General features: G+C 39.1%; 1 protein-coding gene across 5 annotated transcripts in view; it reads right to left on the bottom strand.

Moving 5' to 3' along the window:
- Window positions 1-2414: 2414 nt before the first annotated feature.
- LOC309643134 (uncharacterized protein) overlaps window positions 2415-22639 on the bottom strand; it is a 46447-nt gene continuing 26222 nt past the window's right edge. Inside the window, exons 2-8 of one of the 5 annotated variants that reach the window (XM_082425632.1) lie at window positions 14834-14936; window positions 13118-13457; window positions 12084-12215; window positions 11156-11214; window positions 10689-10729; window positions 5650-5737; window positions 2415-5356 (exon numbers count right to left, since the gene is read on the bottom strand). In XM_082425632.1, the coding sequence (XP_082281758.1) occupies window positions 5262-5356; window positions 5650-5737; window positions 10689-10729; window positions 11156-11214; window positions 12084-12215; window positions 13118-13380 (678 nt within the window). In that variant the 5' untranslated portion in view covers window positions 13381-13457; window positions 14834-14936 and the 3' untranslated portion in view covers window positions 2415-5261. The other 4 variants (XR_014253562.1, XR_014253563.1, XR_014253564.1 and 1 more) reach the window with 4 other exon arrangements.

Here is a 22639-nt window from a genome sequence, read left to right on the forward strand (position 1 = left end):
TAAGAATGGTTTTTACAGGTTGTAAAAAAAAAGTGACAGAAAGCACATGTGGCCTACAAGGTTAAAATATTTACTATATGGCCTTTTACAGAAAATGTCTGCCAACTTCTGCACCATACCATGGTTGCTAATACTAGGAAGTAAAGACAACGATATATATCATGTTACTATACAAATAATTCCTAATTCCATCTAAACTGGGCTGGTACAGTCAAATCTACTTAGGGTCCCCATTTAAACATTTCAGGATATTGAAAGAGGGGGTTGTTTTCTCAAGCATTACTGTTCACAGCTGCTTTCTTAAATTCAGGCTTATGCTAGAGGTAAAAATTGTGAACTTAGCCTCTATTTTGTATGTAAATAATTGTTATTAGAGAAACATGTGGCTGGCAAAAATACTGTCAGCTTCTTTACTGAACAGACCGTTCAGTAACAATGGCCATACCCATTAATATACGCCAGGACATAGTAGAGAAAATGTGTGTACAGTTGACCTTTGAACAACACAGGTTTGAGCTGTGTGGGTATACTTATATGTGGATTTTTTTTCAATAGTAAATACTACAGGACTATATATGGTTGGTTGAATCTGTGAATGTGGAACCATGATACAGAGGCCAACTATAATTTATACTCTTATTTTCAACTGCACGGAGGTTCAGTGTCCCTAACCCCTGCGTTATTCAAGGGTCAACTGTAGCATGATACTTTAAATGTGTCACATATAATCTCACATAAAATATATATTGTGTTTGGACTTCCCTGGTGACACAGTGGTTAAGAATCCATCTTCCAATGCAGGGGATACAGGTTCAAGCCCTGATCCAGGAAGATCCCATATGCCGCGAAGCAACTAAGCCCATGGGCCACAACTACTGAGTCTGCACTCTAGAGCCTGCGAGCCACAACTACTGAGCCCACGTGCCACAACTACTGAAGCCCACGCGCCTAGAGCCCATGCTCCACAACAAGAGAAGCCACCACAATGAGAAGCCCGCGCACCGTAACAAAGAGTAGTGGCGCAGTGGCGCCACTGGTGGCACAGTGGTTAAGAGTCCACCTGCCAATGCAGGGAACACGGGTTCGTGCCCCAGTCCAGGAAGGTCCCACATGCTGCAGAGCGGCTAGGCCCGTGAACCACAACTACTGAGCCTGCGTGTCTGGAGCCTGTGCTCCACAATGGGAGAGGCCACGACAGTGAGAGGCCCATGCACCGCGATGAGGGGTGGTCCCCGCTCGCCACAACTGGAGAAAGCCCTCGCACAGAAACGAGGACCCAACACAGCCTAAATAAATTAATTAATTAATTAATTAAAAAAAAAAAAGAGTAGCCCCTGCTCTCCACACCTAGAGAAAAGCCCACACGCAGCAACGAAGACCCAACGCAGCCAAAAATAAATTAATTAATTAAAAAATATATATATATAGTGTTAAAATATAAAAGACTGCAGTGACATTTACAATGATAATTATGTCATAATGGTCATTAAATTAAGGATCTTGATGTTTTAGTTTGATTCTATTGGGTTCCAGTGAAAATTTTAAACACGGAAAATATTATACAATACACTCACATATAAAAGTCTCCCACAGCTCAAAGACTTTTCACACATACATAACGCTGTATACATGATTCATTCAAAATATGTGTGATGTTTTACAAAAACACATGTACTACAGTGGCTACATACATAGAAAATATTTTATTATATTTAGCAAAAGTTGTTACCAAAACAAACATTTTTCTAAAAAAAAAATTTGTTTTCTAAATTGTTTCCCTCAGTAAAAATTCTCTGAAATATAATAAAGTATGTTTTACTGAAAACTTTCAGAAAGCCAAACGTTTATGAAGTTTTACTGTACTCTGATTTACCTGAGGTTCAGTGAAATATCAATCACCTTTTAGTAAAGGCTTTCTACATTTGTTGTAACCAATAGATTTCTTGACTCTGATTTTTCCCATTACAGTGAGTTTGATTTATGGATGAGGCTTCTAAACATTCAGGATTTTGACAGGAGTCTCCACTCTTGTGTAAGTTCACCAACATACAGTGCATACAGACCTCTCAATGGAAGGCAACTACATTCCTACTCCACAGAGAACAGAGAACACAAAGGACTGCCACGGAGCCCATTATGTCTCAGACCTAGAAGTGAATGACATCATTATGCACACATCCCATTGGCCAGTTCTCATTCACATTGTCCCACGTGGTTGCAAGAGAAACTCAGAAATACAGACTAGCAATGTGCCCAGTAGCAAAAGGAAATGTATATTGATAAAAACACTGCCAGGGTTTCTTCCATGTGAGTTCTGATATAAACTGAAGGCTGACTTCTGGTAGAAGGACTTCTCACATTCATTACACTCATAGTTTCTTCCCCAGATATAGTTTCTGTCATACCAAAGGCTCTGAATTATGGGAGGAGTGTTTTGTACAAATGTCTTTACATTGTTTCTCTTCTGTGTGTATTCCCTGATGTGTGGCAAGAGTGGGTTTGTGGCTGAAGGTCTTCCCACACTCATTACAATTATAGGGTTTCTCCCCTGAGTGAATTCTCTTATGTTTAACGAGGGTTGAACTATTAAAGAAAGATTTTCCACATTCGTTACAATCACAGGTCTTCTCTCCTGTGTGTGTTCTCTGACTTACATTGAGGGAGGCCTTCTGGCAAAACGTTCTCCCACGTTCGTTACATTCATAGGGTCTCTCCCCTGTATGAATTCCCTGATGTTGAATGAGTTGTGACTTTTGGCAGAAAGCTTTCCTGCATTTGTTACATTCAAAGGGTTTCTCGCTGATATGAATCCTCTGATGTTTACTGAGGGTTGACTTCTCAGAAAAGGTTTTCCTACATTCAACACATTCGTAAGGTTTCTCCCCTGTATGAGTTCTCTGATGTTTAAGGAGAACTGACTTCCCACAGAAGGTCTTCCTACATTCACTGCATTCATATATTTTCTCCCCTGTGTGAAGTCTTTGATGTTTATTGAGGGTTGACTTCATATAATACATCTTCCCACATTCACTACATTTGTAGGGCTTCTCCCCTGAGTGTATTCTCTGATGTATAGTAAGTTTTGACTTTATACTGAAGGATTTCTCAAACTCCTAACATTTATAAGGTTTTTCTCTGGTGTGAGACCTCTGATGTACAGTCAAGTCTGACTTTTGGGAGAAAGATTTTCCACGCTCACTACATTTATAAGGCCTCTCCCCTGTGTGTGTTCTTTGATGTTGACAATGGAGAGCTGACTTCTGATAGGTTTTCCCATGCTTAGTACATTCATAGGGTCTCTCTCCTGTATGAATTATTTGATATACAGTGAGGGCTGGCTTATGGTAAAAAGATTTCTCACATTCATTACTGATAGGGTTTTTCTCCTGTGTGTGTCTTCTGGTGTACTGTCAGGTTTGACTTCTGGAAGAAGGCTTTTCCACATACATTACGCTCGTGGTATTTCTCACCCATGTGAAGTCTATGACGTTTCTTCCAGAGGACTGACTTATCACAGGTTTCCCCACATTCATTAAGTTTATAGTGATTCTTCCTTGAGTAAATTACCTGATGTAACATGAGGTTTGACTCATCCTTGATGGTTTTCTCACATTCACCATAATCACAGAGTTTCTCTCTTGTGTGAGTTCCCTCTTGAGGGAAATGAAGAGGTAATGAAGAGGGCATTACTGTGGAAGGCTTTAATGTGTTCATTATATTCAAATGGTTACTCCACACTGTGACTCTCTTGTTGCTGAATAAAATCCTCATTATGAGAGTAAGTGCTCTTATTTTTATTAAATTCATTAAGTTTCTCTCCAGTATGAGTTTTCTCATGATTAATTTCAGGAATCAATTTCTCACACCCATTGGTATCATCAGATTTCTTTCCTGAATAGTTTCTATTATTATTGGTTAACTCTGATATATTTTCTAAACTGATTCCACCTAGGTTGTATTTACTGGGCATTTTTCTGGAAGGAATAGAGTCTATGCAAAAATTAAATGGTTTTCTTAATACATTCTCTTTCGCAGTAACTACTTTTTTGTTATTGATAAATGCAGCCTGCCATAAATGTCTGTCTTGGTTTTCTTTGTTCTTTATCATGCCATCAACTTTCAATTCAAATAAAAATAAGAAAAATTAAACATACATTATGAATTAAACTACTTATAAAATTGGGCTAATACACAAATACTATTTATCTGACTCTTTGGTTTCAGAATCATTCTTTTGAGATAAAAGTTCCAAATAAATTTTTCCATTTCCTCCACTTTTCTGAGGAGCTGAGGGGATGGGGTGACAGTGAACCAACTAATCAAAGCTACCAGGGTAGAAAAGGAGAGAGTAAAGTTGGCAATGAATGTGCATATATTTATGTGGCCCTTCATGAATATACCTTCCAAAATGGATAGAAGGGATGAAAGAAACATCAGGAATAGACAATTAAAGGTTCAGTAAGAATGGATGAATTACAAAGAGTGGAATTCACAGTAAAATATGCCCAATCAGAGAATTATGCAGTAAATGTGACAGGGAGCACAAGCAGACAAGGATGTTGTTCTAAGAAATTACCAGAGGAATGAAGTATTTAGAGGAGGTAGATTAGAGTCTATGTGCCAATTTTGTTAACCCCACTGTCAACATACACCCAGAACTCCATCACTTTATACACTCTGCCCCCCTAAACCTAGTCAATGGCATTATCTCTTTTCCTGACTGGTCTCCTTGCTTCTACTCTTGCCACCCCTCTAAATCATTTTCTCACAGGGCAGTCAGGTTCCTGTGTCTGTTTCCTGCTAATAAGTAAATTCCCTGAGAGCAAGGGACTTATTTCACCCACTGCTGTATCTCTTTCATTTAGAGTATGATTGGCATGGACCAAGTGTTCAAGCAGTATTGGTTAAGTTAATTAATTAATTAACTCCTGAAAACAAAAGGAGTCCTTGATAGAAGGGAACGTGGGCAACTGAGAATGCTTAGAGGAAAGGGGACTAACTAAGATAAAATATTTATTATGAGATAGGAATGAAATTCAAGGTACAGGTAATAGGGATTAAACTCCTAAAAAGTCAAGCAAAAAAGAAAACATTTATGTGTGAGACTATATCTGGTGGTGAATTTAGGTATCTGAGGCATGTAGGCTAAATATCCCTAGTCATTTCCAAACAGATGGAGCCTCTAAATAGATTTGTTCAAAATGCTCCAAATATGCTTATATCTAAAACAACCACCTGGGATCTAATTTCCCCTGGATTACTCACCTGGGTAACAATGGCTTGCAAATTCTTCCTCTAATATCTATGGTGCTTCTTGCTCTAACTTGAAGATCTCCTCTGGTTTGGTAATGCAATGCCCTGATAGTGGAAAGTGATACAGGACATAGAGAACACTGCCTGGCTTCAGGAACTCAGAAGAAAAACCAAGGTCCAGCTTCAGGAACTGCACAATGAAGGGGCCCACTGGAATCTTTCAATGGGAAGGTGAAAACACAAACAATATTCCTGGTGTCCAAACCAAAATATCATTAAACTCTACAAAAGATCCATATGCTTTGGTAACAAAGAAAGGATAGGTCTGATGTTGTTACTTAAAGAAGCTCTGCTTACCCAGTGAGATGAGGATTCTGTAGTTCTCCAGCGTCACATCCCTGCACAAGGTCCTCTGATCAGGGTCCAGCTGACCCCACTCCTCCTGGGTGAAGTTCACAGTCACATCCTCAAATGAAACTGATCCCTGTAAGAGCATATATCTGATCAATCTGAAATATTTACAACTGTATGACAGAGAAAAGATATTTAGGAACTAATTCTTCACCATGTTCACTGTTGAGTTTATTAGAAAAAGTTTATATGTTTACCATATTCCCTGTTTTGTGTTATATGTGGTGGGACAAAGAGAAACATAGTGAAAATACCCAATTAATCTATTAATTCATGCGTAATGTTGTCAGAGAGGAAGAAATTTTCCTCCGCCCTTCTAGGTTCTTCTGGCTGCTCTAAGAATTAAATTGACATGAGAGTTTTACCTCTTCATTTCCAATTTGGATACCACAGAGATACAAAAAAAGTCGTTAAGAGAGGACTATGACACAGTTATATGCCAACAAATTGGACAACCTAGAAGAAATGGACAAATTTCTAGAAACACAGAGCCTGCCAAGACTGAGTCAAGAGGAAACAGACAATTTGAACAGAACAATCACTAGAAGTGAAATTGAATCTGTAATTTAAAAACTCCCTTCAGGAATTCCCTGGCAGACCAGTGCTTAGGACTCAGTGCTTCCACTGTAGGGGGCACGGGTTTGATCCCTGGTCAGGGAACTGAAATCCCACAAGCTGCACAGAGCAGCCAAAAATAAATAAATAAAAATAAAAACTCCCAGCAAACAAAAGTCCAGGACCAGGTGGCTTCACAGGGGAATTCTACCAGATACCTATCTCAAACTATTCCAAAAAACTGAAGAGGACGGAACACTCCCAAATTTATTCTATGAGGCTACCACTACCTTGATACCAAAACCAGACAAAGACACTACAAAAAAAGAAAATTACAGGCCAATATCTTTGATGAATACAGATGCAAAAATCCTCAACAAAATATTAGCAAACCGAATGCAACGATATGTAAAAAGGATCATACAACATGACCAAGTTGGATTTATTCCAGGGTCACAAGAATAGTTCCACATTTGCAAATCAATCAATGTGATACACCACATGGACAAAAGGAAGGATGATATTCTCTAGGTCAAGCTTGTTTTCTGTATCTATGAGTCTGTTTCAGTTTTGCATATGCATTCATTTGTATTATTTTTTAGATTCTGCATATAAGCGAAGTTATACAGTACTTGTCTTTCTCTGCCTGACTTATTTCACTAAGCAAATATTCTCTAGGTCCATCCACATTGCTGCAAATGGCAGAATTTCATTTTTTTATGGCTGAGTAACACACAGCTTCTTAATCCAATCATCTGCTGATGGGCTCGTGGGTTGCCTCCATGTCTTGGCTATTATAAATAAAGTTGCTATAAACACTGGGGTGCATGTACCTTTTTTTTTTTTTTAAAGATTTTTTTGATGTGGACCATTTTTAAAGTCCTTATTGAATTTGTTACAACATTGTTTCTGTTTTTCATGCTTTGGTTTTTTCGCCACGAGGCATGCGGGACAGCTCCCCGACCAGGGATCGAACCCATTGGAAGGCGAAGTCTTAACCACTGGACCACCAGGGAAGCCCCGCGTGTACCTTTTTGAATTAGTGTTTTCATTTTTTTCTGGGTATACACCCAGGTGTGGAATTCCTTGGATAGTATGGCAATTCTATTTTTAGGTTTTTGAAGAACCTCTATACTGTTTTCCATAGTGGCTGCACCAATTTACATTTCTACCAAGGGGAGAGGGAAAGGAGGAGGGGTATGGGATTAACATATACAAATTACTATGTATAAAATAGATAAGTAACAAGGATATACTGTATAGCACAGGAAATTATAGCCATTATCTTGTAATAATCTATAATGGAGTATAATCTGCAAAAATACTGAATCACTATGCTATATAACTGAAACTAATATAATATTGTAAATTAACTATACTTCCATAAAAAAATAAATAAACTGACATGAGAGAGATTAACAAAAGAAAATCAAACAAAAGTTTAATAAAATGTATACAGGGGAGAGACCCAGGAAAGCTAAGTAACTTGCCAAAACGGCTGAAACCCTCACTTTAAATACCATCTTGAGCAAAAGGTAAAAAAAGGATGTCAGTGGTAGTGATTGGGGCTTCAAAGGGGAGGAAGGCAATTTACATGGAAATGGAAAAGCAAAAGTTTGGTGAACAAAGGTTTACTGGGCCTTCAGAGACAATGGGACACAGAGTAGACTCTGATCTCTAGGCCCTGTAGAGCAGAGGTTCCCAAACCCCGGGCCATGGACCCGCACAGCAGGAGGTGAGCGGTGGGCAAGGAAGCGAAGCTTTATCTGCCACTCCCCATCGCTCCCCATCACTCACACTACCGCCTGAACCATCCCTGAACACCACCCCCATCCCATGGAAAAACCGTCTTCCACAAAATTGGTCCCTGGTGCCAAAAAGGCTGGGGACCGCTGCTGTAGAGTTTCCCCCACCACACGTAGCTTTCATTCTTTGCAGCTTCTCTGGTGACAGCTCTGCTCCAGGAACAGGCCCTATATCTAAATTATTTAGGTAAAAAGAAAGACTTCCTGAGTCTTCTGTTTCTAAAAAATAATCAGCCTAACGTATATACAGTGGAATATTACTCAGCCATAGAAAGGAATGAAATTGAGCTGTTGGTCATGAGGTGGATGGACCTTGAGTCTGTCATACAGAGTGAAGTAAGTCAGAAAGAGAAAAACAAATACCGTATGCTAGCACATATATATGGAATCTAAAAAAAAAAAAAGGTACTGATGAACCCAGTGGCAGGGCAAGAATAAAGATGCAGACGTAGAGAATGGACTTGAGGACACGGGGAGTGGGAAAGGTAAGCTGGGAAGAAGTGAGAGAGTGTCATGGACCTATATACACTACCAAATGTAAAACAGATAGCTAGTGGGAAGCAGCCACATAGCACAGGGAGATCAGCTCGGTGCTTTGTGACCACCTAGAGGGGTGGGATAGGGAGGGTGGGAGGGAGATGCAAGAGGGAGGGGATATGAGAATATATGTATACATATATACATATAGTTGATTCACTTTGTTATACAGCAGAAACTAACACAACATTGTAAAGCAATTATACTCCAATAAAGATATAAAAAAAAATAATAATAATCAGCCTAAATTAATCCTCATGCCAAAGAGACATTTTGGTGTGGCAAATTTTGCTCCCTTACAGGGTATATACATACATAGATGTCCACACAAGCATAAAATACATTATATGTATGAAAGTGTCCTAGTTTCTGTGGCTATATAAAGTACATAAAACACTGTTTCTACCCTCAGAAAGCTTAGAAACTGGTATGGATGCAAACTGGATTAACAAATAGCATAAAATCAGGAGAGAATTGAGTTTGGGGCTTCAGTGATATAAAATGCCCTGGTCTAGGGACTTCCCTGGCGGTCCAGTGGGTAAGACTCCACGCTTCCACTTCAGCGGGCATGGGTTCGATCCCTGGTTGGGGAAGTAAGATCCTGCAGGCCGCATGGCACGGCCAAAAAATAAATAAACTTTAAAAATGCCCTAGTCTGTTCAGGGAATAGATGATGTGTAATCTTGGGATTATCCCTTTACACAAGAGTTCTCCTAAGTCTCTGATAACCTACACTGCCAGGAAAAACTTTTAAGCATCTACAAATTTGTGTTAATAGATAGGTATGTATGAATGTTTATGTCTATACAGATAGTCCAACTTTGCATGGTTCTGATATGCACGAATTTCAGTCACCACAATTTAGTTAAATAACACCAGCCCAACAACACGGGTCAGATTTTTAGTTACTAGGATAACTGTAATTGCACAAAGTAGAAACTTCACTGCTTGTTTTTCAGTCCACAAATCACTACAAAATAACAGACACACATCATGAACAATGATCAACCATGTCGTTTTTTCCAAAGTCTGCCAGTGACTGGTTGCTGTGCCTTCACCACACACAGCAAAGCATGTAGCTGTGTTGCCTCCTTGTCTCTCAGCAATAAGACATTTGCAAAAACAGTTAACTGCAACAGGGAACTGGCCAACAAAGATGAAACAGCAGTAAAGAAATGAAAAGGGGTTTTTTAGAAATGAAATTCAAATTGAATATAAATGGTGTTTTAGAAGAAATAGCTGTGGGACTGTCGACATTGCTGCCACTGGAGACGTTCTAGACCTGCAGCCAGAGGAACTCAGGGAAGGGGAACTCGGTACTAAATATTAGCTGTATTATTTTTCAACTTCCATATATATTTATAACTGACAGTTTCCAGCCTACCGATTTGCCCTACAAATTTTAGACTTGCCAGCCTCCACAATCACGCGAGCCAATTCCTTTAAATGAATGAATATATACATGTATGAATATATATGGGTGTGTGTACATGTGTGTTATATGCATATATGTGTACACACACACACACACACACACACACATATTGGTTCTGTTTCTCTGGAAAACCCTGACTGATACAGGGTTTAAGGAATATTTTTCTTCATCTTGATTTTCTTTCCATTCCATCTCCTCCCTCTCTCCCAACAGCCACCAGAAGCCAAAAGAGATGGGGAACAGAGTCTTCTCTAGAACCTTAGGCAGGCGTGCAGCCCTGACAACAGCTTGATTTCAGACTTCTGGCCTCCAGAACTGCGAGGCAATAAATTTCTGTTGTTCTAGGCCACCAAATTTGCAGTAACTTGTTACAGCAGCCATAGGAAACTAATATACTAACTCTTTGCAAAAACCCTATAGGAAATCAACAGTTTGCTTTGAAAATACGTCTGGCCAGTGATAGGTCTTACTTACTTAACGAGGCACAAAATTCAGCTTCTGAATCTCAGATTTGGAGTGGTTGTCTCATCCTCGGATATAGTTAAAAATCCACATGGTATGAAATTAGTCAAGAACAATAGTAAGGTAAGAATTATAATGGACCGAGGAGGAATGCTTGGGGATGAGCTTTGCTAAAAGGCAACAGGAAAAAGACCATACCAAGAAAGAGACAGAAGAAATCATCAACTTACATCAACTGAGTCATGCTTTGGCTCTCTGCCTTCTGTGCCCACTAAAGAACAATCAGAGAAGAAAAACAGAGGTAGCATTCACTTCAGGCTTGTTAAGTGAGGTTGTCAACTACCACACTTTCATTAAGACAAAGAATTTTTTTTCAGACTTCAGGCCACGCACAAAGTCTTTATGTTCCATGAAGAGTTACTTTTGTTTATTCTTAGAGTCAAAGCAAAGCATTTTCCTTTTGTACAAAGTATCAGAGATAAATCCGCACATAATTATTATTGTAAAAATGAGAGTTATACAATATGTGTAATATACATACTAACAAAGCAACTATGATTATCTCCATATAATTAAATGTTGATTTTTCCTTGTTTTAGATCTGTTAACTCTATATATTCCTTAATAATTTTTATCATTTTAATCTTTAATCATTTTTGCAGTGGAAGACAATGTGAGAAATGAATAAACAACTCACCGGGGACTTGTTCTTTTTCTGTTCCTTTTGGGAAAGTACAGAGAAGGCTGTATGTACAGCTATGGGAAAAGAAAACAGGAGTGGGTCATGTGAGATCTGGCTGCTAGGAATCTTTGAGCTTCCTAAGAACTTCTGCCTACCAGCTGGTTAAATGCCCCTCTGTGGTAAAAAGTTTCTCTGGCCTCTGAGGAGTCAGCAAGAACTATGTGGAGGGAGAATTCACATGTGCAACTCTGACAGCCAAGTTATAGAGCTTGGCTGAGCAATTTAACCCTGGGTTTACTTCCTAATGATTTATTAATTTCATTTTTCTTTTAGAACCAATTCAGGACTAATTGAACAAATAATATTACATCAGAAGACAAACTATTATTTTCATCATCAATGCTGTAGGAAAAGTACTCAAGATACGTTTGCTTATATCCTACTGAGTTGCCTACCCTTCGAGTCAGAGAAATCACCCTGCAGAAAGGGATGGGGGAGTTCCTTCAGGAAAAGGTCTATTTAAAAACTTGTTTGTTTCTAACTGAGTTGTAATAAAACCTGGTGGGTGACTTACCCGTTATAACATGGACAGCCTTTTTCTACTCCTGGCTCCACCACTAACAAACTGGGTGTCTATGGGCAGGTTACTTGTACACTCACAGTCAAGGTTTCTCAGCTTCGAAATGAAGCAGACACAGATGACCCTATTCTATGACTCCATAAAGTCAGGGTAGATGGAGCAGCCAGCATCCCTCTAGAGGGCACACATCACGATGGACGTCATAGGAGAGCAGCTCAGAATTTGGAGGAAGTGAGTGGAGGCTGAAGGCATGGTATGCTTATTAAAAGCTGGGCCTAGCAATCTCTCTCTGCAGACCATGCCCACATGAACCCTCCAAAGAATGAACACTTCCTTGCCCACCACTCTCAGGGTCCCACTCACCTATCTTTCCTGAAACTTGGTCCAGACCTTTCACCATCATGGTGAGGTCTTCTGGATGTGGTCATATTAGCGAAGGATTGCTCATTCTGAGCAGCATAAACATTGCTACTTGCAAAGGAACAGGAACCTAGGCTTAAAAGACAAAATCATCTTATTTAGAAGTTTCATTCAGGGCTCCAAATGTCACAGAACTTACTTGTCTAAACTCCAAGGCCACTGAGGATGCTGAAGTTTGGACAGTGTAGCAGTCCAAGCAACACATTATGTAGTCTGCGCCAAGGGTTCTGAGATGCCAAGAAATCCCAGAATAACTGACCACAAGGTGAGATTCAGTCCACACACTTTGGGATTGTTTCCCTGTGCCCCGCGGGAGGTGCTGTGAGGAATACAATGCTGGTTTTAGGCTGGATATCTACCGTGGCTGTGTGACCTGGTGCATTTCACTTGAACCCTCTGAGCCTCAGTTTTCTTTTTTTGTCAAAATAGAAAACAGTTACATAAAGCCTGTTGTGAAGATTAAACAAAACAGCTAATGAAAACAACAAAGTATCTTCCAAACACCTTATCAGCTAGTATCAACTATAAGTTCTGTGCTATATGTAAAAACTTTATGTCCATGTTTTCAAAACGTATGTAAAAACATAATCCTCAGAACAACCCCGTGTGGTACATATCAATATTCTCGTTTTACAGATGAGAAAACCTCGTCTCAGGTAGATCAATCATCTTGCCAGCAGTAATTAATTTACACCTGGCTCCGCCTGGATACAAAACTCACGCCCCCCCCCCTCCCGCAGTCGCGTGGACTCGGCAGCCTCTCGGGGTTCCGTACGTCCGCATCCCCACGACCGAGGCCGCCCCTTCCCCTGACAGAGGCGCCCCGACCCCGCCATCGCTCCTTGCAGCCGAGGCCGCCCCCATCCTCGCAGGCTCTCTCACCGTGGATCACACCGCGGGGTTCCTCCCCCCTGCCACCTCCCACCAGTCCTCAAGCCGCACCGGCACCCCTCGGCCCTCACCCAACTCGGGCTCACCCGCAGCTCTTACTCAGGCAGCACCCGCTCCCTGAGCGCGCGCAGACCTGGACGCTCCAGGATTTTCTCCGCAAGACACGGAAAAGCGAGACACCGGGGCTATTGAACTGCACGTGCGCAGGACGAGCCACGGCAGAGGGGCTGGACGAGCCACGGCAGAGGGGCTTCCCGAACCACGCGCAGTGTGAGCCAGGGAACGTAGGACTACATTTCCCATAAGCACTGGTGCTACGCCCTCCCGGAGGGTTTAAAGGGTTATGCATGAAAGAGGAGGCTTCTCTACCCTGCGTGGCTTGGCTCTGGAGCTCCCTGAGGCTGGTTCTTTCAGGACTGCAAGAGACTGCAAAACACCGCAGTGGGATGCAGGGTCGTTGAGTGAATCTGTTTAAAAGAATAACCTATAAAGGAATTTTAGGGACCATTGGAGAAATGTGAACTACACTGTTATAAGCAGGTTGATTTTTGCTTTGTGTTGAGTAATAGAGTGCCCCCTCACCTCCAAATTCATGTCCGTCCGCAACATCAGAAGGTGACCATGTCTGAAGAGTCTTGGTAGATGTAATTAGGTTAAAATGATGTCATACTGGATTAGAGTGGGCCCTAATCCAAAAACTGGTGTCCTTATAAGAGAAAACAGAGGAGAAAGACACAATATGGAGAGTGCAGTGATGTGTCTAAAGCCAAGGGATGTCAAAGATTGCCAGAAGCCACCATGAGCTAGGAGAAAAGCATGAAATAGATTCTCCCTTAGAACCTGCTATTGCAGGAACCAACCATGCTGACACCTAATTTCAGACCTCTAGTCGCCAGGACTGTGAGAGAATATATTTCTGATTCCTGTTGTTTTAAGTCACCCAGCTTGTGGTGCTTTATTATGACAGCCCTAGGAAACTAATAACACCATTCAACTGTGTAGCTGGCAATCTAGGCACATTTGTCAGGCTTCCCTGGCCTCATGGGCTAAATCGCTAAGCCTAGATTTTGGTCTCAATCCTGGAATATAGATGGACATACTGTGTGACACAATATCCAGATGTCTGTGTTCTTTATCTGGGTGTCTCAAGGCTGATCAACCTGAACTAACATCTGTTGGTCCACTGATGTTCATTGTTGAAGGGTCCTTTCCTATGGGAGTCCACGTGGGTGACAACAGGGACAAGGAATCCTGCACAATCTACTTTATAATGTTCAACCCCACAAGGGCTAGGACTAGATCTTGCTGCCAGGCATTGAATGACCCTGCCATCCTGTATTGCCTGAGGAAAAAAAAAAACTCCCTTATACATTCTTCCTAGACCATAGATACAGCTCTGAAATTGATTGCTGGATTGGTCATCCCGTCTGTGCTGATAAAAATTTAAAAGCTGTTCCTCTGTACACTTCAGAAGGTAGTGTTCCTCCTACAGGTCCTTTCTGGCACTTAAGGTCCCTCACATTATAATCCCAACTTTTAGACTTGTAAGAATTGGATCCTGATCCCAAGACAGCAAAAGCTACCGCAGAGATTGCTACAACCAAGAATAAACTTTATAGCATGAGTGGTAATGGACAATCACATCACCCAGAATTTCTTGCCAGCTGTATAAGGCGGAGTACATGTAATTGCCAAAACCTCTTGCTTCAGTTGGACTACTGAACCATGGAAAGTGAACAAGTCAATCTCTCAGCTTAGAGAGAATGGCTCTTTAATCTCAACGATACCTGCAACATATTTACCTGGAGTGGCTCTGGATGGGGAGCCTGGTTGCAGTCTTCCCTCCAAGTGGGATTGACTATCCTGCTGGTGCTCATAGTTGTGATCATGCTCGTCTAATGTTGTCTAAGACAATAGAAAGGATGGGTACAATTAATTAGGGTATATGATGGAATAGCCTATGCTTCTAAACATTAACTGTTTACATAAAAGATTGGGGGTAGAGTTGTAAGAAAATATCTCTGCCATGACACAGTGGTGGGCTGGTACATCTCCTGAGTCTTGGTTGGATGCAGTTCCTTTAAAGCAAAAGGAGATAAGCCTGGCAAGGAGCTTCCATGAGAGAGTTTTTCATGCCTGTCTTGTACGAGACTGCTACAAGTCAGTTTCTCATCCATCACCTTAGTCTCAGTTGAAGGAATTTCTACCTTCCCCTCTTCTCATTTTTTTTTTTTTTTTTTTTTTTTTTTTTTTTTTTTTTTGGCTGCACCGCGTGGCTTGTGGAATCTAAGTTTCCCAACCAGGGATTGAACCCAGGCCCTCAGCAGTGAAAGCACCGAGTCCTAACCACTGGACCGCCAGGGAATTCCCTCTCATCTTTTAAGAATAAAATATCTAAGAATAAATTTAACCAAGGAAGTGAAAGCCTTGTACAATGAAAACTAGAAAACTTTGCTGAAAGAAATTTAAGAAGACGTAAATGAATGTAAAGACAGCCTGTGTTCATAGACTGGAAGATTTAATATTGTTAAGATATCAGTACTTCCCCAAAGCAATCTGCAGATGTAATGCAATTTCTGTCAAAATTCCAATGGCTTTTTTTTTCCAGAAAAGGAGAAGCCAATCCTCAAATTAATATGGAATTTCAATCTTGAAACAGAAGAACAAATTTGGAGATTCACATTTCCTTGATTTCAAAACTTATTACAAAGTTGCAGTAATCAAAAACAGTGTGGTAAAAAAAACAAACAAACAGTGTGGTACTACCATAAGGATAAACCATATAGATCAATGGAATAGAAATGAGAGTCCAAAAATAAACCCAAGCCAGTCCACTCCATCACAACATTTACAAAAATTAACTCAAAGTGGATATGTGGCCTAAGTATGAGATAAAACCATAAAACTTTTAGAAGAAAACATAGGGTGAATCTTCATGACTTTGGATATGGCAATGCATTCTTAGATATGACACCGAAAGCCCCACCAGACAAAGGAAAAAAAATATTTAAATTGGAATTTATCAAACTTAAAAACTTTTGTACATCAAATGACATTATCAAGAATGTGAAAAGACAACTCACAGTTGACTTCCCCAAGCACTTAGCTTACATAATCAAAAATAGATCAAAAATGAATGAGCTGATTTCAGCTGGTGTAATGGAAAAATAATTACAATCTCTCACCCAGTGTCCTCTGTGGCCAGTACAACTCAACTCCACTCTGAAAGACAACGGTGAGGGAGAAATCCTCCAAGTGAGTAGGGCTTTAAATTGTACACTTGCTCATCATCTTTGTGGCAGGAAAAGCGATCTGAGGTAAGGATATACCCATACTCTTGAAGACTGGCAAATAGTTTGGCTGGTTGGAGCAAGGCTGGATGACTGGTGCTAAGGAAGTCTGGGAAAGAAGCACATGGCTGGATACATGGTAGCAGGCACAAATTGTACAGATCTTTGAGTCTTCTGTCAGGGTCCATCAAAGAGTAGCTACCACAGAAGAGGCAAGGGGCATTCAGGTGGACAGAACCATTCATCCAGTGTATATCAGCCTTGGCCTCACAAGCCCAAGAACGGAGTAGCCATTGTGGTTGGGATGGAGACTATTCATGGGCTTGACAGCATGGGTTCTCTCTCACCAAGGCTGAGCAAACTACTGCTAAATATCTGATCTTTCAGAAGTACAGATCAATGCAGAGCACTCAATATAGTACCTTTTTTTTTTTTTTTGCTGAGATTAACTAGATTCCTTTGGCAGGTTGATTTCACTGGAGTCCTTCCATCCTGAAAAGGCAGTGAATTGTCCTATTTGGGATTCAAATGTTTTCTGATTATGGGTTTGTTTTTCATGTCCTAGGTGCCTAGGTGTGTCTAGTGTCATTCCCAAAGCCTGAGAGTGGGGAAATAATGTGGAATGACTTGTAGACAACCAACAATGTCAGATCCAATGTCCTAGTGTTAGTTCCAAGACAACCCAGTTAAAATTAAGAAAACAAGAGAAAAGGTATTATATGCCTTATATAATACTACATAAAATAAAGATGCACATGATTTGGGGGTCGTATAGTTTTAATATTATGCATGTTTATACATAATAAGTCACCCCATCGAAAAATAAGAGTAGTATGAAAGATCAGTTTAGTTGTTTAAACAATACTACTTTTTATTTTATAAACTTCAAGGTATAATACAGGTTACAGCTGCTTTCTTTCACAAACATCATTTTGTAGTGTTAACAATTGTATTGTACCTTTGTATATGTTATGTAAATTTGGATTTACATGAACTGAATAAATGAATAGACATTCCATGTTCACAGACTAAAAGACTGAATATTGTTAAAATGGTAATTCTCCCCCAACTGACCTACAGATTAAACACAATCCCTATCAAAATCTCCACAGGCTTCTTGTGGAAACTGACAAGTTGATTCTAAACTTATATGCGAATGCAAAGGACCTAGAATAGCCAGAACGATCTTGAAAAATTTGGAAGATACACACTACTTGATTTCAGAATGTACTGTAAAGCTACAGTAATCAATACAGTGTGGTACTGGCATAAGTACAGGCAAACAGATAAATGCAACTTAATTGAGTCAACAAACTCGTACTGCAAAGATGCTGTGTATCAATGGTCAACTGATTTTTGACAAAGGTGCTAAGACAATTCAAGGGGAAATTAAGTTTTGTGCTAAAACAAATTGGATGTCCACAATGAGTGCTGGGAAAATTGTATACTCACAAGCAAAAAAAGTGACCTTAGACTCTTACCTAACACGATAAACAAAAATTAGAGCAAATGGATCAAAGACATAAATATAAGAGCTTAAACTATAAAACATACAGAAGAAAAATCATTATGACTTTTGCAAAGAGTTCTTAGACCAGACACCGAAGGCATGATCTATACAAGAAAAAATTGAAAAAACGGATTTCATTAAAATTAAAACCTACTACACTTCAAAAGATAGCATTAAGACAATGAAAAGACAAATCACGTGCTTAGGAGAAAATAGCTGCAAATCATATTTCTGATAAAAGACTTGTAACCAGGATATGTAAACTTACAACTCAATAATAAGACAAGCAACATAATTCAAAAAATGTGCAAAAGACTTGAATGAGACATGTCACCAAAGAAGATACACAAATGGCTAACCAGCACATGCAAAGGTACCAAACATCATTAGTCACTGAGGAAATGCAAATTAAAACAATGAGATACCACTTCACACTCACTAGAATGACTATTATAAAGACAGATAATATCAAATAGTAGTAAGGATAGAGAGAAACTGGAAAGCCATTACATGAATGAACCTAAAAAACAATTTTGTTAAATAAAAGAAATTAGACATAAAGGACTATATATTTATATGAAACATCCAGAAAAGGCATGTATTTATAGAGGGAAAAAGCAGATCAAGTGGTTGGCTGAGGGTGGATAATGACAGCAAATTTACTCAAGGGAATATTTCTGGGTGACAGAAATGTCCTAAACTTGGATTATAGTGATGTTTGCACAACTCTGAAAATTTACTAAAAATCATTGAATTGTACACGTAGGGTCATTGTTATGGTATGCAAATTATACCTCAATAAAGCTGTTTAAAAAGCCAACAGAAGCTACTTCTAGGAACAGTGCCTTCTCTACAGATTAATTTTTCAGATTCTATAAGCTTACTATTAGGTGGAGAGAGCAAACATTTCAGAGAGGATTCAAAGATAAAGTGTCTACTAAATAATGATATCAGTTAAAATGACGTTTTATGGTAATCCAAAAAGACAAACCACTTTGAGAAGCGTGTCCTTTTTTGTTTCTTTTTGTTTTTTATAATCTATAGTCTAACTCTTCTTCCTTTCCTTTAAATCGGATATAAGGAAAACTTTTACATTTTTCTCTAGTCAGTTCTAGAATGAGGGCCCAACATTATAACATCTTTATGTGTTTTTCTCTATATAGAAAGAATATTCATTAGCAGGGGAAAATCTCATGTGATTTTGAAAACACTGGACTTTACTTAAATATTTTATGATGAAATGAAGATGGTGAAAGAGATTTGTTTTTATTGTTGGTTTTTAAAAAAATATTTAAAAATATTTCTAATTGAACATCCACTGCATGCTCAGCACTATGCTTGGTGCTATGTAATATTCAAAATAATTTTGAACTCTGTTCTTAAAAAGGTTACACCATAGTTGCAAACATCCTGAAACAAAAGTATTACTACTCCTTTCTGGAAGACTGTCAGACTCACACACATATGTGGATCAGCTACCACCCCAGGGTACTCTTTGAATTTCATGTGCAAGTTCAGTCCTCCCTTTTACCTATAATAAATTGTCATCAGTTCAGTTCTACAATATTTTTTTTTGTGGCCTTCTCTGTGCCTATACTAGGCACTGGAGGTACAAAGATGGATGCAACATGGTCCTTGCCCTTAAGTGGCTCCAAGCTAGCTGGGATGAGAAAGAAAACACACTTTTCCCCAACTTGCTAAATAGAAACATGCACAAGGTGCTTTGGGAATCCTACACATTTATCATACAATAGAATTGATCCCTAAAATGCTTGATTTCTTCTTTTCTTTGTAGCTTACCTAAATCAACCCTTGATATACTTTAAATTTGTATGTGTGCCTTTCTGTCTTCATTTTTGCTGTCATAGTACCTAAATCAACTCTTGATATACTTTAAATTTGTATCTGTGCCTTTCTGTCTTCACTTTTGCTGTCATAGATCCCCTCCTGGCCCTCTTCACCTGACATTGCCAGGCCACACCTCTAATTGCACCTCTGCGTTCTTCTCTTTAGTTTTGTATTCCTCTTCCAGAATACTGTTTCTGAAACATTGCTTTCCTTATGTCATGCTTCTTCTTCGGTAACTACAGTAATCATATTTCCTTCCAAATCAAAACGTCTTAATACTGCAACCTCTCAGAGGCAAATTTATGTCTCCAACTTATTTACTGTATCTGGCGCAAACAAAATGCAATCACCCTCCATCGTTTCAAGATTTTCCACCATTGCCTTTCATTTTTGAAGACTCTGCTTTTGAAGATGATGATGATGATACTGATATGTTTCAGGGTAATATATTCATTGATAGCTGTCTAGAATATTTTCCATCTAGGGGTGACCATATAGCCTATAAAAAGTTTACTTCATCATTTTCAGAAACTGTTGTTTGACTGCAGTTTTAAAAATGCAGTTCCACCAACATTCTTGAGCCCTACTAGGGACTGTACTGGTTTTTAGGAGAGGTAAAAGTGGGTAATAGAAGTTTCTGTCTTGATGAATCGGTTTGCAAGGCAGAAATAGAGACACAGATGTAGAGAACAAACGTATGGACACCAAGCGGGGGAAGGGGAGTGGGATAAATTGGGAGATTGGGACTGACATATATACACTAATATGTATAAAATAGATAACTAACAAGAACCTGCTGTATAGCACAGGGAACTCCACTTCGCTGTACAGTAGAAACTAACACAACATTGTAAAACAACTATACCCCAATTAAAAAAATAAATAAAGCAAAGCTGAAATACTGAAAAAAGAAAAAAGGAGGTTTCTGTCTTTAAGAAGGCTATAATCTTGACTGGCTCTCAAAGGAGTGATGAGTCTTGTCTCTATTACAAGGCACATTGATGTATGTGCGATAGGAAATGCATATAGTGAGTGTTCTGAGTCCTGCAAAAGGGAAATAATTTCCACATTAAGGGAATTGGAGAACACTTCAGGAAAGAGGTAGATTTTGAAATTTTTAGGATGACTACATTCTCAACAAATGGAGATGTAGATGGGAAAGAAGGCAGAAAGGGATATGTATTTTTCAGGCCAAAAAGGAGTCAGTTGGACCTAAGTATATTATTTATGTTGTTCAAGGTAGCAGGGCTGATGAGTTGGCAGAATGTGGAGGACTTTGAATGCCCTGCTGAGGAATCTGCATGGTATTATACGGCAGACAAAGAACCACTGTGGGCTTTTGAACAGGTATTTACCTAGTCAAAGCTGTGCTTAAGGAACTTGTCTTGGAAGCTTTGTGGATAATGGATAGAGAAGAGACACTAGAGAGAGAACTATAAATTTGGAGGCCACCATAATGGTCTAGGTAATGAACCTGAAATAGTGTGGTTTCAGTGGGAAGGGAAATGGAGATAGATATATGATGGAAGTAAAATGGACAGTACCGAATGATAGATTTAATGAAGGTGGACGAATAAGGTATTGGGGACTGGAGGGGAACACTTCCCTCCTTTTGAAATTGGGTGCAATGGAAGAAAAAGGAATCTACCTGAGGTTTAGAACTGATCAGTTTTTAACATTTTGGTTTTTTTTTTGTCTTTTCTACTTAAAAAGATTCAAACCTTTATCCAGACTTAAAATTTGTTAATATTTTGCCACATTAACTCTCTCTTTACGTACAAATACACTTTTTTGGTATATTTTGTATAATTTGTGTATTTGAATATTTTCAATAATTTGAAAGTTGCATATATCATGACACTTCATTTCTACAGTATATATCTCCTAATAACAAAGACTTCTGCTGTATAATCAACTTCAGTGTCCTTGATGCAAAAAGCATCAAAAAGAATAATGATGTTAATGAGCTATGATACATTGCATAAAAAAGAATACGTGAGTTCACAGTGTTCCTCAGAAGGGATGGTGGTGATGAAAATAAGCTCTTCTTTAGAGAAGGCTGTCAGCTAATAAATATAGAAAAAATAGTAGATTAGAAAATTTAATGTTACACCCAGCAATGTAATAAGTGATTCAGGTAAAGATCATCAATGGGTGTTAACATTATTGAGTGAAGCTTTGTTGGGAAACCAGGTATTTACATGGTCTCCATATATCACATCATCTCACCAACGGGTAAAACTAAGCATTGCCCAAAACGGGACAAGCTGAAAACATGCACCTCCTTGCATGATGCAATCAAAATTATATAATGTCACCCATGTAATATTCTTGCCCAAAGTGTTTAACCTGAATCTTCAAATGAGAAAACAATCAGAAAAAAATCTCAATTTTGGAACATTCTATAACAAAATGACCTGAATTTTTCAAAAATGTCAATGTTATGATATACAAAATATAGTGGGGGATTGTGCTAGATTAAAGGAGTGCGTGTCCTTTTTTGATATCACCTTCTTAGTATTTGCAAGGGACAGGACAATGAAGATCTCTTTCTCTCTTAACTAAGATGTAAAGATAATTACAGAACACCAGGTAATTTATTAGACTATTTATTTCTTGCACTAGAGCATTAAGGGTGGAAAATCCAAAAATGTACCCAAGTACACAAAGCTGATGATACTTAGACTCTGATTCCTTTACTGTAAAAAATTTCTTCTAAGAAAATCTTAAAATAATCTTTTGGGTAATGCCAAATGCATATATCCCTTTGGGAATTTTATTAGGCAATCTTAGTATGGAGCAGCTCAAACATACCAGGACTCTATAACCAGTAGTGTTGAGTTAGGACCCTATAGGAACAGGCTATCTATAACCAGTAGTGTTGAGTTAGGACCCTATAGGAACAGGCTATCAGCCTGTATTCATCTCTTTACAGGTAGATGTTGACAAATTTTATGCAG

This window comes from Balaenoptera physalus, assembly GCF_965194825.1.
Source record: "Balaenoptera physalus genome assembly, chromosome: 14".
Taxonomy (NCBI): Eukaryota; Metazoa; Chordata; class Mammalia; order Artiodactyla; family Balaenopteridae; genus Balaenoptera; species Balaenoptera physalus.